This window comes from Macadamia integrifolia, chromosome 4, assembly GCF_013358625.1.
Source record: "Macadamia integrifolia cultivar HAES 741 chromosome 4, SCU_Mint_v3, whole genome shotgun sequence".
NCBI lineage: Eukaryota > Viridiplantae > Streptophyta > Magnoliopsida > Proteales > Proteaceae > Macadamia > Macadamia integrifolia.
In genome coordinates this window covers 7092639-7111094 of record NC_056560.1, presented here as the reverse complement: position 1 = coordinate 7111094, position 18456 = coordinate 7092639, and the positions used below count along the sequence as shown (strand labels likewise).

General features: G+C 39.6%; 1 protein-coding gene across 2 annotated transcripts in view; it reads left to right on the top strand.

Annotated features, from left to right (window-relative positions):
- The first annotated feature begins 3072 nt into the window (after positions 1-3072).
- Positions 3073-18456, top strand: part of LOC122076768 (ABC transporter B family member 26, chloroplastic) — a 20335-nt gene continuing 4951 nt past the window's right edge. The window contains exons 1-11 of one of the 2 annotated variants that reach the window (XM_042642297.1): positions 3073-3917; positions 4488-4615; positions 12490-12532; positions 13798-13842; positions 13980-14102; positions 14229-14332; positions 15529-15583; positions 15670-15740; positions 16523-16625; positions 17127-17337; positions 17765-17838. In XM_042642297.1, the coding sequence (XP_042498231.1) occupies positions 3432-3917; positions 4488-4615; positions 12490-12532; positions 13798-13842; positions 13980-14102; positions 14229-14332; positions 15529-15583; positions 15670-15740; positions 16523-16625; positions 17127-17337; positions 17765-17838 (1443 nt within the window). In that variant the 5' untranslated portion in view covers positions 3073-3431. Of the gene's footprint in view, positions 3918-4487; positions 4627-12489; positions 12533-13797; positions 13843-13979; positions 14103-14228; positions 14333-15528; positions 15584-15669; positions 15741-16522; positions 16626-17126; positions 17338-17764; positions 17839-18456 lie in introns of those variants that run through there. The other variant, XM_042642298.1, reaches the window with a different exon arrangement.

Genomic DNA, 18456 nt, shown 5'->3' with positions numbered 1-18456 from the left:
GCTTGTGTTTGGTATTTTATAAAATAATTGCCAAATGCTCGACAAACCGTCTAAAACCATACCTAGACTTCATAGTTGACCAGACACAGAGTGCGTTTATCCCGAGCAGAGCCATTTCGGACAACATCTATATTGCCCATGAATTGCTCTCCCATATGAGGAAGTCTAGGAGCAAAGGCGGATCCATGGCCCTAAAACTCAACCTTAGTAAAGCATGTGATAGAATCAAATGGTATTTTCTTAAGCAAATGCTACTAAAATTAGGTTTTGCATGTCAATTGGTGCACTGGGTAATTCAATATGTTTCTATTGTGGAGTACGTCATCAAAGTGAATGGTTCAATCATTGGGAACGTTATACCCACCCGGGATCTCCGTCAAGGATGCCTACTGAGTCCGTATCTGTTCATTCTTTGCCAACAAGCCATCTCAACCCACTTTAACAGAGCCCTTGAGAACAATTTGATGTATGGTCTCTGGATCAGTAGAAGAGTCCCTCACATCTCACACCTCATGTTCGCAGACAACTTTATGATATTCTCAAGAGCTTCTTTATCAGATGGAATAGCTATTAAGGTAATTATGGATGACTATTGCAAGGCCTCAGGAGAAGAGCTTAATTTGGAAAAATAAAAAATCGTATTCAGCCATGGGACAAAAGCTTCTTCCCACGCCAACATTTGCACATCCCTCTCCCTTTCGGAGGTCCAAACGCATAGTATCTATCTCGGTCTACCATCCTATTTGAGCAAATCCAAAAAATAAATTTTCGATTTCATCACATAAAAAATAAAGAATAAACTGGGTGGTTGGTCTGAAAAATACCTTTATGTAGCGAGGAAGGCTGTATTGATCAAGTCAGTGGCATCATGCATTCCCACCTTCGCTATGTCATTCTTTCTCTTACCCCATGGGCTATGAAAAGAACTCAACAGGATCATCCGTCGGTTCTGGTGGAAAAATAGTGAAGGAAAGGGCATTCGTTGGGTCAAATGAAGCATTCTCTGTAAGTCAAAAAAGGATGGTGGACTCGGCTATCGCGATTTTACCGGTCTCAACCAAACCCTCCTAGCTAAGCAATGTTGGAGGCTCCTACAAAATCCCAACAACATCTGAGCCCTTCTCTTAAAGGCTAGATATTTCCCAAATTCTTCATTTCTTGAGGCATCCCCCCACAGTTCCACTTGCTCTTGGGGTTGGAAAAACCTGCTCAAAGGAAGAGATCTTCTTGTCCAAGGCCTTCGCAGACAAATCAACAATGGCAGCTCAACATGTGTTTTCCAAGACTCGTGGATTCCCACCCTTCCTTTGGGAAGAATCTCTTGCCGCCCCATTCACTCACCGAACCTCCTTGTCACAGACTTGATCGATTAGCGGTTCAATTGTTGGAATTCTAAGCCCCTTCTTCTGCTCTTCTCTCCCAATGAAGTCCACGCTCAACAGCTCCCTATCACCTCCAGACCGCGTGAAGACTGGTGGATCTGGTCCTTACCATCTTCGGAACCTTTATTGTTCGATCTGCCTACTACTCCAAACTCTCATCTGCTATGTCTCGAGGCTCCTTCCCATCTCCTTCGGCTACCTCCATGTTCTGGTCTGCGATTTGGAAAATGAATATCTAGCCTAAGGTGCAATTTTTTCTCTGGCGTAGCGGCCATGAAGCTTTAGCCACTAACGCCAGGCTGCTTAGCCGGGGCTTGGGCTACTCACCTCTCTGCCCCTTATGTCCCTCAGCAGTGGAGGACCTTATACACACTCTTATCAAGTGCGATTTCGCATCTACATGTTGGAGATTTTCTCCTCTTCGTATTTCCATCTCGAACTTTCTTGGTGAATCCTTGGCTGATTGGCACTCTTTTATCCATTCCAGATTTAAAGACGCCTCCCCTCCTCCTTTGCTGGACCTTATATGGACTTCGGTCATTTGGCACATCTGGAAGGCTAGAAACTGGGCTGTATTTGACCTGTCCTTGCCCTGTCTCCATTTAGCTTTTAGTGCCATTAATACCATGATCGCAGAGGGGTCCTCGAACCAAAACTCGGCTTCGACGCACTATAACTCTGAACCATTCCCTTTAGCCTCCATTCCCGCCTCCTTTGATTCCTTCTTTACCGTTTGTTCTGACAGTTCCTGGAGTCCTTTGTGCAAGTTTGCTAATAGGGGAGTAATCTTATGGGATCCGGGTGGTGTCTTCCTCGTTGCCAAGTGCAAATGGAGTTTCACGACTACTACTTGCGCCGCTGAGCTTGAGAGCATTCGGGACGATCTCCATCTTGCTCTCAGTATGGGTTTGCAAAAGATCATTGTCTTCTCGGATTGCTTCTTCGCTGTCGCTTTCCTCAACAACCAAAATTGCTTCCTCGACTGGGCTACTCACGCCATTGCCTTTGACATCTGCGACTTGCTGGGATCATTCGCACACGTCATCTTCCATTTCTTTCGCCGGGCTAACAATAAGTTAGCGGATTTCCTTGCCTCTGGAGCTCTTAAGCTCAGGCTTTCACATGTTTGGTGTCTATCCCACCCCCTTCTTTGTAAATCCCCGTTTTGTTCTTGAACGACGCTTTGTAAGGTCCTCATTTTTCCAACAAACTTTGTTTTCTCAAGCCAAAAAAAAATAAAATTAAATGAGGCATTGAACAAGCAAGGATTTAATGCGTAACTATATAATATGAGTAAATTATTGAATAGACTATTGGACAACCTTTATGGTCCTAAATTATTCCCTAAATTAAACCATTATATTTGTTAAAACAATCAAATATTTAATCGTTATATGGGTTAATCAAATAAGTTTTGATGGTTTAAATAGTTTGATTTCCACAGTGTCAATTCAATTTGAAACCAACAGGTTAAACGGTTAAAATCTACCCAACCCATTTAACTAATCGGTCTTAAACTTAAAACCAGAACTGAATCTTTTACTAAACGGTTTTGCGATTTTGATGTAAATGACTCAATTCGATTTTGATAGAGGTTTCAGTTTCAAATTCGGGGTGATTTGAGATATTAAATAAAAACGTGTACATGCCATAACCTACAAGATCAGGTGTGATTCCTTAAATGGACAGAAACAGCGCAAGACTTTGCCATGGTCGAAACCAATTAGGCCCAACTGAAACGAACCGGCAATCAGGTCAGTTTGGTTTTGTTCCGGTCAATTTCTTGACAGTCTTCCCCCCTTCACCGTTTCCGTCACTGGCGGCGGTGGAATGGATACTGGTATTCTTACCACCGGTCTGAGAGGGCTCTTGCTGGGTGATTCCTGGCTGGGGTGAATTGTTCCAGAAAAGCCGAAAAGAGGTGGACCACAAAATCACAGGCTGAGGTTGCGTACTTGACACGTCCACTCGTCCACCTTCGCAGCTTTTTATTCGGACTAACGGAGATCTCCAAGCTTTTCTCCTATTTCATTTCCATCAAGATCACCCATGGCTTTGTTTCTCCCGAGCTTGCAAGGGCAACCTTCTATCTGTCTTTCAATCCCTCGTCGACATCCTCCCTTGTCATTTCATCAAAACAGAATTCAATTCTCTGATAGCATTAGATTTCGATTTTATCCTTCTATTGTTTCCAGGAAAGGGAGAGGCAATTCTTTCTCTCCTCCTAAATCGGCTTCCATTAATGGATTCTCTGTGTGGAGCACCACAGGAAAGCGTGAAGATGGAGAGAAGGGTTTTACCAAAAAAGAAGATGGAGAGAAAGGTGTTAATTTTACGGAGACACTCCATAGATGGGTTGTCTTCCTTCGCACGATTGTGCCGGGTGGGAGTTGGTGGAATTTCTCTGAGCATGTGGACGTAGTTATTGCAGCAAAGCCGGTCACTGTATGGTTCGCGCTGCGTCGGATGTGGGAGTTAATTGCCAATGATAAATTGGTTATATTCACTGCTATTGCTGCCCTAGTTACTGCCGCGGTGCGTAGAAATTGATTGATTCACTTGAAGCAAGAGTGTATATATCAATAACAAACTGGAATAATTTCTGATGAGCTTAAGCTTGAATGATTAATTATGAGGAGTTGTTTTCAAGGAATAGGAAGTAGGGAAGCTGAGTTAGCAGGTGTTGGAGTCTTTACTGTATAAATCTCACTTCTTCACCTCGTCACTTATGAGTGTTTTGAAATTCGCATGGTAGCCAGTCTGTATTCTTCTATAATTGGTATTAGTGTGACCTTGGAATAATGTCTGCCTATCACATTTTCATTCAAAATAATTGCAAGTCAGTAGGAAACATCTGAAGCATATAACTGTGCAGTCTGAGTATTTACGACCCTGTCTTCCGAGAAACTGGAAAAATTAGCTACCTTTTCATAGTAAATCTTATTTCATCTCCACAGTGATATGCATAATATCTTTTATTTAGTATTGCCTTATCATTTCTTTTCCTTAAAGATTGCCCCTTTATTTGAAATTTCTGATGTGTTTATTTCAATTAACTTTGGCGACAACCTAGTAATTGAAGTATTTAAACTTCATTACCTGCAGCTCTGTGAGATATCAACACCACATTTTTTGGCAGCATCTATTTTCTCTGCACAGGCTGGTGAGACCATGGTGTTCCATCGGAATGCACGGATCTTGGTTCTCTTGTGTTTTACTTCAGGAATATGCAGGTCAAAATCTTGTATGGTCAAAGTTCCCTGCTGCCATAGCATTACTGATTAAAGCATAAATCTCTTGCAGTTCGCATGCCTTTCCTAACTATCATCTTTATCATAGACTATATAGGAACATACTCATGTGGTGTTTCCCAAATAATTTTGCACCATTGCTGCCCATGAACCATGTGCAAGAGAAGGGAGCTATATTAGATCTTTTTTCTTTTGAAAAATAAAAGATTTTTGAGTAGATTGAAGCCTGATTAAAATTAAAGCGTGTGCTTGTACTTTTGTTGCTTATCTCCTATATTAAAAACTTACATGTCACCCATAAGAGGAAAGGCTATGCAATCTTTAACTATCTTTGTCATATTTTATCTTTTTCCCCTCTTTCTTTTCATGTAGAGAATTCCATAAATATATGGATGGGAAATTTCCATAGACTTTTCAGTGTTTGTGTTGGTAAAGTGCCTTAAGCTGTGACTTTCCATCCGGAATTCATGAATAATATGTGTTTTCAAACATATTTCACCTTTTCAAACATGAATAACTGACTACTCATAATTACTGCTCCTTACAAAACATGGAGTTGGGATTCGAGTCATGAAGCGTAGGATTTGTAATAGTTCTTCAAAACAATAGGGGAGGAACATGAAAATTATAGAAAAACCATACATATTGAAAGAACTAATTATCCATCTAATTAGGTGCATCACAAGCAACTCACAATTATGTAACGTAAGACCTGGAAGCATATACACTTTTATGAGATTCTCATTGGTTTGTGAAGAAGAAAAACTTCAAAATCCTTAAATCTTGCGCATAGAAAGTCACAGAAACATTGAGGGGTTTTAAAACCCTTAGGGAAGTGTTAGAAGAGATAAAGAAATGGAAATTTTGCATGACCGGGTTTGACATGTTTCAACAGAATCAACTCAATCAGGAGACTTGGTTCTGATCCATAAGAATTAGAAAGAACTGACCATATCGTATCAGTGACTTAATCATTTAACTGACAAAAAAATTAAAAAGAACTCTTCTAAAATATTACTCAACAAGGTCTGTGAATTACTGTTGCACTGATTTACTTTGAATCGTTGGGACTTAACAACAGATGTTATCAATGTAGTTCGGGTGTGTTTTTTTTTTGGCCGTGGTCTCATGATCCATTTTGTGTTAGATATTCTCTGTTTATCCTTTTGTTAATAAAATCCTGTTATTCATTGAATGAGAGGAAGCAAAGAAACTATTTTTTATGGTTTTCATTGTTCACTTTTTCCATTTATTCATCCATCCTGGAAGTTGGAAATAGGTTCTTTACATTGAGCAGACCATCTTATTTTAACATTAGCAAACCATTTGATTTCAACATTGTTTTGCCTTCTATTGATTAGCAGGACCTTTATTGATTTATGAAATTGAGTGAGAGAATCGTTATATAACGATAAAGAAGTAAACATGGTAAGAAAGGATAGCTTTCTTCTACTTCATCATTAATATTAGACTCATTTTTGAGAAACATTAAATACATAAATTAGTGCAGCTGAGGGATGACTGTTGAGATGGATGAGAGGCAAGACTGGGAAAGATATAACACATTGATGGGAACTTAAAGTTGCACTAATAGGTAATAAACTGAGGGAAAGTTGATTGAGATGGCTTTGTTACCAGTTAGTGTTAGAATATTTGTGTTAGGGGTACATTAGGAACTGTCTATTGTTAAGTGGGTTCTATATGTAATTTTCTTTATTTTCCATATTTACCTTTCACCTCCCTTAGGGAGGAATATGTAATTCCTAAACAATGTTTAAGTCTAATGTGAGTGAGATGAGCAATTGCTCATTCATGATTTTGGCTCCCACCGTGTCTCCCATTCTCTCATCTTCTCTCCTTCTTCTTCCTTCCTCTCTTCCATCTTCTTCTCTCATCTCAAACCCTAACATCCTTCATTTCTAACTTGGTATTAGAGCTTTACAAAGGTTTGAGAGTCGACTTTTTCTTCTTGCTCCATTCTTTAGGTCTTTAATGGAACCCTAAAAGAAAGAAAGGTTCATTAGAGGCTATACTATGTAAAAGAGTATACAAGAAAGCCTAATGAGGCTGTGAAACCAGTTGAAGACACTTGGAGAGAGTTTTGAAGGCAGAAAACACAGATTGGAATTCACACAGAGAGAAGAAGACCAGAACAGCATTACCGCCCCTCCCTGGTTCGACCACTTCTTTCTCTCTCATCCAGGCTGCGTTTGAAGGTTGGACTGGCTCAAAGGAATCGCCCAGGGGTCTATATTTGACCACCAAAGCCTTGCTTCCTGTCGTTGGATGCTGTTGGAGCACTACTCCATTTTCCACCTGCTGCCAGGTACCGCCATACTCTGTTTTTTCAGAATATATGGTCTGAAATGGATGGCAGACTATGTATAGGGTGTGTTTGCTTGAAGTTTTCTCTCCTATAATGCTTGTGTGTGGTTGTTGGATGAAACTCCATGGTTGAAATGGTGTTTTATTGGCTTTGCATCAAGTCTCTATGGCTTACTGGCTTCCTTTTTTGTTGAGTTCTGAGAAGAAGTTTTTTTTTTCTTTGGGGCTGGTGTACCCCCTTGTCTTGGATTTTTCCCTTGGAATGTTTTTTTTTTTTAAGGGCATTCTTGCATTATGTCTGATCTCACAGAACTTTTGGAAGCTACATCGGGTGGGTCAAATAGTACCAACCCCAGTTCGATTGTCTTCGACAATCCTAACACCCAAATTTCCCTTGTGAAGTTTGATAGCACCAACTGCTTGGATTGGTCACATTCTGTGAAGCTATCCCTGCAGAGTAGAGGGAAGCTAGGATATATCACTGGGGCTATCAAGGCTCCCGTTGTCGTAGACCCAGGATATCAGAAATGGGAAATTGCAAACTCTACTGTTATGACTTGGTTTCTTTTCTCAATGAAACCTGAGATAGGTAGGGGATTTATAAGGAAGGAAACTGCCAAGGATATTTGTGATAGTGTCTCTAGAACCTATGACAGGGTAGGTGACTCTGTGAAGGTTTACCAGCTTCTGCAGTATGCACTCTCCATGAAGCGAGGGACTAAGTCTATTTTTGAATACTATAATGCTATTGTAGGACTCTAGGAGGAGTATGACCATTATCCAGATCTTCATTTGACCAATCCTGATGATGAAGCTAAGGTTTATAGATCTCTTGAAAAAGAATGTGTTCTGATACTTTTAGGAGGGCTGAATTCAGAATATGAATAGATCTGGATATAGATTTTGGGCCGGTCACCCCTACCTACACTTGATGAGGTGTGTAGCTACCTTCTGAGTGAGTAAACCAGGAGAGGTGTCATGGCTTCTACACCTTCACTTGAGAGCTCGGCTCTTTTCTCCACTACTCACAGAGACTGGTGTGGAGGCGGCCGAGGTCAAGGGCCCTCCCGTGGAGATGACAGGGATAGACGGCAGTGTGATCATTGTGGAAAACCTGGCCACACTCGAGAGAGGTGTTGGGTCCTTCATGGCCGTCCTAGTGTACGTGGGGGATCTACTGGCACACGTGGTGGCCGCAGAGGTGGGGCTACAGCCCATGCTACTATGGCAGAGATTGATGCCAGAGGTCCCGTACAGGCATTACTAGTGCCTTCTTTAAGGATGATATTGCAGTGCTTCGCCGGTTCATGTCTCAGCTTGATAGCCCGTCTACCTCACAGGATGCCTCAGCTTTTTCTATGCATGTCACCACCTCGGCACCTTCCACAACTCCGTCGTGGGTCATCGACTCTGGTGCCACTGACCACATGACTAGTACACCACATTATTATGATTCCTACTCAATTTGCTCTAGTAAGGATAAGGTCCAAGTTGTTGATGGGACCTTTTCCTCTATCTCTGGTAAAGGAAGTATTCCTCTTACCTCTTCCATTTCACTTGCTTTTGTTCTTCATGTTCCAAACTTTACCTCGAACCTATTGTTTGTGAGCACTTTAACTAAAACCTTGAATTGTTGTATCACATTTTTTCCTTCTTATTGCCTTTTTCAGGATTAAGGGACGAAGAGGATTATTGGCAGTGGATGTGAGGAGGGCGGTGTATACCGTCTTGAGCCGTAGTTATCTCTTTTGACTACACCACAGTCCTACGCATGTGGCCGTAGTGATACCAGCTCTATCAACTCTGTGATGCTTTGGCATCAATGTTTGGGACACCCATCTTTTGTTGTTATGAGGAAACAGTTACCTCATTTGTTTACATCTTTTTCTTCCACTCATGTATTTTATTGTGAACCATGTACTTTTGCTAAACATTATCCCTCGTCTTATTCTTATTATGGTAATAGATCTGTTGTTTCATTTCATATTGTGTATTCTGATGTTTGGGGACCTAGTCCTACTACCTCCTTGTTTGGCCACCGTTATTTTGTTTCTTTTGTGGATGATTTTTCTCGTTGTACTTGGACCATTCTTATGAAACATAAGAGTGATGTTTATGATGCCTTCAAAAACTTCTATCAAATGGTCCACACCCAGTTTGAAACTAGGATCAAAATTGTCCGGTCTAATAAAGGGGGGGGTGTACATGTATGGTGGTTTACAAGACTTCCTTACTGACAATGGTATTATCCATCAGCTTGCTTGTGTTGATACGCCCCAATAGAATGGGGTAGCTGAGAGGAAAAATGCCATTTGTTAGAAGTTGGTCGAAGTCTTTTATTTGGTATGCATGTTTCTAAAACTTTATGGTCTGAAGCAATTCTTGCTGCGGCTTTCCTCATCAATCGCATGCTTACCAAAATTCTTTGGTCTCAAAACCCAATTGCACTTTTATCTCCTCAGTCTTCTGCTCACTCTCCGACCAAAGGTGTTTGGTTGTGTTTGTTATGTACATGTTAACAAATTCTCCCGCACCAAACTTGATCCTAAGGCTTTAAAATGCCTAGTTCTTGGGTATTCTTCCACCACCAAAGGCTACAAGTGTTATCACCCTTCCTCTCTCAGGCGATTCCTTTACAAAGATGTCACTTTTCTTGAATCTGCTCCCTTCCTTTGCTCCTCATCAGCATCCTTTTCAGGGGGAGAATGGAAATGAAAGTGAAAAGGCTACTGATGCCATCCCATTTCTTACTCCATTACCTCTTACTCCTTTTTCCATTGATATTGGTAAAAATAAAGAGGTGGATGATGTTGGTACTGTGGATGAACCTTATACAGAGAAGGCACATGTTATTGTGTACACAAAAAGGACAAAGAAGACCTGCCGAGAGTCCTCATTGCCTCCACATCCTGAGCTTCCTCTTCCTCAGTTAGGCAACATCTGGAGTTGGATCTTCCTATTGCTGTTCGTAAGGGTAAGAGAGCTTGTACTAATCCTATAGCCCAGTTTGTTTCCTATGAAGCTCTCTCTCCTACATGTGTTGCTTTTACAACTGCTCTTTCTTCTGCTTCCATCCCCAGAACTGTTACTGAGGCTATGTCAGACCCTAGGTGGAAACAAGCCATGTTAGAGGAAATGATGGCTCTTGAGAAGAACTGTACCTGGAAACTGGTTAACCTTCCCAGGGGAATAATCCCAGTTGGATGCAGATGGGTCTATATGGTCAAGTACCGATCAGATGGTGCTATTGAGAGGTACAAGGCAAGGTTGGTGGCCAAAGGGTATAGTCAAGTGTTTGGAATTGACTATCAGGAGACCTTTGCTCCTGTGGCCAAACATAACTCTATAAGAGTTCTCTTATCTGTGGCAACAAACAGAGATTGACCCCTATATCAATTAGATGTGAAAAATGCCTTCCTTCATGGAAATTTAGAGGAAGAAGTGTATATGCAGTCTCCTCCTGGCTTCAAGTTTCCAGCAGCAGATGGGAAGGTGTGTCTCCGAAAGAAAGCACTTTATGGTCTAAAACAGTCACCAAAGGCTTGGTTTGAGAGGTTCAGACAGGCCATTCTGAAAAATGGATACTCCCAGAGTTAAGCTGATCACACATTATTTATCCGGAGAGGTAGGGGCACTATCACAGCACTGATTGTGTATGTTGATGATATTGTGGTAATTGGAGATGATAATGAGGAGATAACTAGGCTGAAAGCTTATTTGGCTAAACAGTTTGAGATCAAGGATCTAGGACACTTGAAATATTTCTTGGGTATTGAAGTGTCAAGGTCTATGAAGGGAATCAATGTATGCCAGAGAAAATTTGTTCTAAATCTGTTGAAGGAAACAGGAATGCTGGGTTGTAAACTAGCAAGTTCTCCTATTGAGCATAATCATAAGCTAGGAGGGGATTGTGGCTCTTCCCTTGTTGATGTAGGGAAATACCAGAGGCTCGTGGGGAAGCTGATTTATCTGTCTCTGACTTGCCCAGACATTTCTTTTGCAGTGGGAGTTGTGAGCCAGTTTATGCATGCACCCAATTGTAGGCACTTGGACACTGTGTACTGCATCCTTAGATACTTAAAGTCCTCTCTAGGAAAAGGACTTTTATATGCTAGGAATAATCACTTGAGGATTGAAGGCTATTCCGATGCTGATTGGGCTGGATCAATTTCCGACAGAAGATCTACATCTGGTTATTGCACATTTGTGGGTGGAAATCTGGTTACATAGAGAAACAAAAAACAATCGATTGTAGCTAGATCCAGTGTAGAGGGTAAATATAGAGCTATGGCTCATGCTGTTTGTGAACTCACTTGGCCAATCGGTTGGTTCTCGAGTTGGGATATGACACTGAATGACCTATGAGACTATATTGTGACAACAAAACAGCCATAAACATTGCTCACAACCCAGTACAACATGATATAACAAAGCACATTGAAGTGGACAGACATTTCATCAAGGAGAAGATTGATTCTGGTAATATTTGGACACCCTTTGTGAGGACATGTGATCAATTAGCAGACATCCTCACCAGTTCAGTACCCTCTTATGCAAGCTTAGAATGTATGACATTTATTCACCAGCTTGAGGGGGAGCGCTAGAATATTTGTGTTAGGGGTACATTAGGAACTGTCTATTGTTAAGTGGTCCCTATATGTAATTTTCTTTATTTTCCTTATTTACCTTTCACCTCCCTTAGGGAGGAATATGTAATTCCTAAACAATGTTTAAGTCTAATGTGAGTGAGATGAGCAATTGCTCATTCACGATTTTGGCTCCCACCGTGTCTCCCATTCTCTCATCTTCTCTCCTTCTTCTTCCTTCCTCTCTTCCATCTTCTTCCCTCATCTCAAACCCTAACATCCTTCATTTCTAGCTGTTAGAACAAGTGGAACTATGTTATTTGAAGCCTTGAAGTTGTTAGAAGACTAGTGAGAAAAGAACGGTTGCTTGTGTTTCAATCAAAAGATGTGGCCTTAGGATGCAATTGCTGATTAGAACTCAGGATTCATATATCCATTTCCAATTATTTTGGATAAGGCTTTGTTGAATTGAGTTGAAGTGCATGCTGAGATTTGATCGAGATACTTGGATTGGCAACTAGGCAATATCTTTAAATTCTTTTGAAGTCAGATTATCTTATTTTACCCCTTCCAAATAACCGGATTATCGGTAAAAGGAGAATGGTCGCCAAATTCTGCTAAGTGAATGAAATGCTACTTCCAGGTCAGGACCATTTATTTAACCCATTCAAGTCTAGGGTATGAATTTGTGCAAGTCACTATTGAACATGAAAACAAGAAGTGGATCTAGTAGAATTTGCAAGGATAATGTTGATTAACGAGAAGTCTCAGTTTATGGCTGCTATTCCAAAAGGATATGCTAATATGTGTAAGTTCATCCATCCGAAAATTAAGTGTAAATTCTATGCTAATGATTAAGTAGTCATTTTTCACTCATACATTGTATGATTAAAAAATGAAGTATTAATTGAGGTGCTGATGATGTACCCTTTTTGTGAAATTCAGTGGCTTGCGGGGTTGCTTCTTCGGCATTGCTAATATGATCCTGGTGAGTTCCTTATTGACATTTAGTTGTTCACCAAATATGAAGCTTGACTTCTCTGGTCATATTTGTATGCATTGATGGTGGGTCTGCACATATGCATGGGGATCTCTTTGTATCAGAATTGTCATGGCAACAACATAGGGGAGCAATGATGTTGTGTCACTCTGGGGGGTCAAGACATGAATATAAAACAGAATAGCTTGACCTGAAAATGATTCAAAAATTAAACAGGCCATGTGGGTCCAACCCAAATACAATATGATACAGTACCTTCTTCCCCAAACTCAACATGATACGACACGGTTACTGTGTATACGATGTAAAAGTTACCATGAAATGACATGAAACAATATTAAAATGACAAGCGAGAAAATTTACTAATAAAATGATTACAGGGGTTATTTTTCAGGTTATTTGGTTTGACACAAAAATGACACTAGCCCCTCGGGTCATTTTCCTGTCGACATGAAATTGACCCAAACCAAAACCACCCAACCAGGACATGTATTTACATCTTGTGATCTTGTCTGGTTGGTGTGTTGTGTTGGGTGTTGCCACCCCATGTCAAGGTGCGCCACAGTAGTGACCAGCCACTTTGACACCAAGGCGACAGCTTGGCTTGGCACCCAAGGCAAGCGCCATATGTTATTCCAGTCCATAAGGGTCGTAAAAGTGAAATTATAGGAAACACATAAGGACAAAGGACTGAAATGTAAAACAACTTAAATATATAACATGAGGGGTAGTTCATCAGGTTTTGGGTTTGGGTGCCATGCCACATAAGGCGAGTGGTTGCCTTGGACCTCAAAGGGCACTTTCTCACCCAGGCATCACAACCATTCTTTTCATATATCTTGTGAACCTCTTTGGATTTGCCATATTCCTGGATTCTAAAGGTGACATGGGCATCCATTTAAAAGGAAATCAAAAACCCAGATCCAACTATTGGACTCTGGATTGATTCATGGCTGTGCCAAGCATCTGTTATTTTGTTGAGGTTCGCAATTCTTTTATTTCCTTCACGAGTAAAAAAACTTAATGCTAAGCTGGTACTGGGATACTGGTGTACCCCAGCTAGTTTATCAGTGGATCTTGAATTTGAGAAGCTACGGAACAGTATCCAATCCAAGCACCTGATTAAGCCACAGTTCTGGGTCAGTTTAGCATTACCTGATAAGTTGTAGTTTGCTGCCTTTTTAGCTTCTCCTTGTCAATATTTTCTGGAACTTCAACATGCTTGACTACACTTTGTTTCTATGATTCTCCAGGTTAAGCGTCTAAGGGAAAGACTGTATTCAGCTCTCCTTTTTCAGGTTTTGGATTTACTACTATTAGTGTAATAGATCTGCTGCATTTTACACATCTCAAGTGAGCTTTTTCCAAAACGATTTCTTGGCATGTATTACTTTCTTTAATAGGATGCTCCATTTTTGTTTTACTTCTTATGTAGGAAATATCCTTTTTTGACACTGCAACAGTGGGTGATCTGACAAGTAGGCTAGGATCAGACTGTCAGCAAGTGTCTCGTGTAATAGGAAATGATCTTAATTCGATATTACGTGATGTTGTCCAGGTTGCTTTCCTTGTCATACAATCTTCCTTCATGGCTTTCCTTGTCATAAAATCTTCCTTTCTTTCCCATGTTTGAGTAGGAAACCACTTTTAGGATTTAATTGGTAATTTTATTATCCTATTTCAGGGGACAGGTGCTATAATTTATTTGCTTTGTTTATCTTGGCGTCTCACATTGTCTACAATGGTGATCTGCTGTGCTCTAGCAACGGTTATGCTATTTTTTGGCCGGTAAGTGCATGCATCACTCAGTTTGACATGCTTATTATTTCAGCCTGTGCGCAGCTTGAATTCTGCTTCCAGCTAAATCTGATATATATATATATATATATATATTTTTTTTTTTGGTAAGTAATATTAGAATCAAGTAAAGATTGAGATGTTCATATTTCTAATTGGTATTTATATGATTTATCGTTCCTTTTGATCAGATTGCCTGTGCCATGTGCCTTTCAAGAATTTGGCATCTTATTGCGTAATTTTAAATTTTGAGGCTTCTAGACACTGTTGGCCAAATTGGGGTGGAGTTCTCTGACGATTCTTTGTATTTAGGTGACTAGGTCCTTTCCTTATTGTGTAGTTCCTCTTTGAGGGTTTCTGACCAGTTTCGGTTGGTTCCATTTTTGTTGCATTTAAGATATGCGTTTCTTCCTTCTTTCTTTATTTTATAATATCTGTTATATATCCCTCCTCCCCTGGGAAAAAAATGTCTGGTGCTTCTAGATACTACTTTCTTTCTTTATACATTCATGAGCTATATACCTCACAACTGTTTTTGGTATTCGTGAGTATCAATGATTGTTACTGAGCTTATTAACTTGTGAACCCTTTGGTGGGCTGTTACATCAAAGCCATTCAGGGTTATACCACGTGATATCTTGAGGAATTGAGAGTTAGTGGCATTGTCTGCTTCCCATCAGTCCTCCTGCATATGTGGATTCTTCCCCATGATAATGTGATTAACCTCCAATATTGATGGCAACTCCATTGGTAATTTAGGGCCAACTGGCGTTTATAGGGGGGTCAGAGAGCATGAGGGATCAGTGCTGGTCCTAATGGGTTTTGTGACTTAGTTACGGCAGAGTAAAAATTGCCTAATATGGGTATTGAGATTGCTTCTATATGAGTGAGAACAGGAGGTCCTTGGAGATTATGCACCGCATTCCGAAAGCTATAGCCTTTTGTGCCAATATAGATTTTTGATTTGTGTGGAGGATGATTTCAGCCAACTACTTAGATGATCGATTGCCAAAGTCTGGGGTTACCAGGGACCTTACCCCATTTTGTAATTTCTGTTGAGGATTCCCTACATTTGTCGGTTGGTGGTGGTGGTGGTGTTCTTGTATTTTAGCATTGTATTTGTAGTATCTTTTCAATAAAATAGAGAAGGCAAGAAATGTTAACTTCAAACCTTTTCGCTTGGACAGGTACCTGAAGAAAGCAGCAAAATTAACCCAAGAATTCACTGCTTGTGCCAATGAAGTAATTTCAGATTACTGTTTATAACTCGGTTAATTCTGTAGACCGTGTATGCTATAAGTATTTTATTTTTTCTTACCTAAATGCAGGTTGCACAGGAGACATTTTCTTTGATGAGAACAATCCGAGTTTACGGAACAGAGAAACAAGAATTTGGAAGGCAATAATCTCTATTAGTAATGTTGACTCATTTTAATTTTTTATGTTCTAAAACTTCTCTTCCATAGGCACATCAAGTGATGGGAAAATGATAGAAATGGATGCTCCCAAGGATTAAAGTATCGGTATTGGTCATCGTATCGGTCGGCCAAAATTAAGATACGTATCGGAGGGTATCGTATCGTATCGGAGATACGCTAAGATACGCTAAAGATACGCACATAAATGGATAGAAAACACTTTTTTATATACATTTGCATAAAAAAAATAGTTAAAAAAAGTTATATATAACATGTATTATGCATAAACAGTAAATTAAGAGTATCGCACTAAGAATCCAAGGTTTGTAATTGTCCCATAAATGTAAAATCCTTGTTACCAACCTTGATTTCCATTTTAGTTAGAGAGAAAAATGGTTGGCAGCAACTTTGGAACAAAAACACTTCAAAAAATTATGTTTTTCTAAAAAATTACCCATTTTGGTCATTTTATGACCGTATTGGTACGTATCGATACATACCGAAACGTACATTTCACTTCAATTTTGAATTTTCATAGAGTATCGGTACGTATCGGTGAGTATCGGTGCGTATCGGTGGTGTATCGGTGTGTATCGTAGGATACGTATCGATACATAAGGGTTTTAAAATTTTCATGATACGTATCGGTATGTATCGTGCCGATGCCTACCGATACGGCACGATACTTAAAACCATGGATGCTCCTATATGTGTAGTTGCCGTTTTGTTGTATCTATTTGAGCTTTCTGGCTATGGTTGACAGGTACAAGCAATGGCTGATGAAATTAGCAGATATAAGCTTGCGACAAAGTGCAGCTTATGGATGTTGGAATACGAGCTTTACCATCCTCTACCATTCAACACAGGTCTGGCTCTTTCCAAGGTTATTAAAGCTACAACTTTTATTTTTGTTCTAAGACAGTTAATTTGTTCTATTATGATTTGTTTTAGTATTCTGATTTGACAACCTTAAGTGTTTTCATTCTTCATGTGTAGTCAATCACTTCAGTTCCCCTTCCCCACCTAAAAAATCGTAATAAAAGTGGTTCTTTATTGATTTTGATGGCTAAGTTTCCTGAAATAAAAAATTGCCAAGCTCTCTTATCAACTTTACATATGCGTTTCTTAAACCCCTCTATTTAGCAGTTTCTTGTTCCCCATTCATCATGGGGTTTTTGCAAGTAATCTAAGGAAATAATTCTCTGCATCTCTTGCCACTTTGCAATGATGCTTAGTCTAGTTTTCAATCAATTTCAGGACTGAAACAAAATGCCGTTAGGTACACCATGTTAAGAAATGAGAAATGACTTGTGTATATAAGATCAGTAAGTTAATTTCTTCTTTGTTTGGCTATTAAAATCCCATAGGTTATTGCTGTGCTGGTAGGAGGAATGTCGATTATGACTGGTCATATAACAGCGGAGCAACTTACAAAGTTTATAATGTATTGTGAATGGTTGATCTTTTCAACATGGCGGATAGGAGACAATTTGTCATCACTGATGCACTCTGTTGGAGCAAGTGAAAAGGTCTTCCAGTTGATGGATCTTGCACCTGGTGACCAATTCTTATCAAAAGGCAAGCATTTATATTCAAATTGGTATCAATTCTCCTTATTTTTTCTAGAAATTTCTGATTAATGTATTTTGCATGTATCCTTGGCATTTTCATGCACATCTTTGGCTATCTTGCGTCTTGCCGGGACAACATGATATGATACAATATGATATGCCTCTTAAAATCATCTTTCCTATGTGATGCTCAATACTGTTTCTTAAAAACCTTGCCATCAGAGCGCCCCCCCCCCCCCCCCCCACCCCAACCCTCCCAAAAAAAATGCTTTGTGTAGATTTTGAAGGACATACATTTTTTCCCCTCTAGCGACTGCTTCTGCTAGTTCTTTATTGTCCTGAAAAAAGATAGTTCTTCTCTGACTGCAGTTTCTTGAATTATCATGTAAATGTTTGTTGGGTTATTTTGAATGTGCTATGCCACTTGATTACAGGAATTAAATTGCGAAGGCTGATGGGAAACATTGAGTTTGTGAATGTATCATTTCGTTATCCCTCCAGAGTAATGGTATGGTTACCATGTCCAAATTATATACATTTCCTTTAAGCTCAAATTCTCACACATAAAATTTCCTTTTCTCTCCCTCATTTGGTTCATGTAGTGTATATTACACACTTTATTGCATCCACTATTCACATGCACAAGTTGGATTGGTCAGTATAAAATGCATGTGACAGATATGCTGTCTTATGAATAGATTTTGCAACTGATGGCACCAAATGTTTCTAAAATGACAAAACTGCTTGTCAATCACAATGACTAGGATTTAAATTTTCGTTATTCTGCAATGTCTGATGGATAATCAAGTCGATATAAAAAAATTCTACAGTCAAAGAATTCCCTCTTTAATGGTAAGTAGTCTGAAGTCTGAACCTATGCCTTTTAAATCAAAATAATTGATTTATATTTAAAAAGTGATACAGGAAAGAGGATAATAGAACTACTCTAATTTTAGTCACATTTTTGGGTACTAAAACCACCCTTTAAATGGATAATAGTGTCTTAATGAATAGCTAGCTAAAATGGAGTTGTTTCCAGTGTTTTGAATAGCAATCACCGTTTATCTCATCTTATTTTCTTCTCACTTTATAAGTAGTTGTATAGTAGTGGAAAATACTCCCCCCC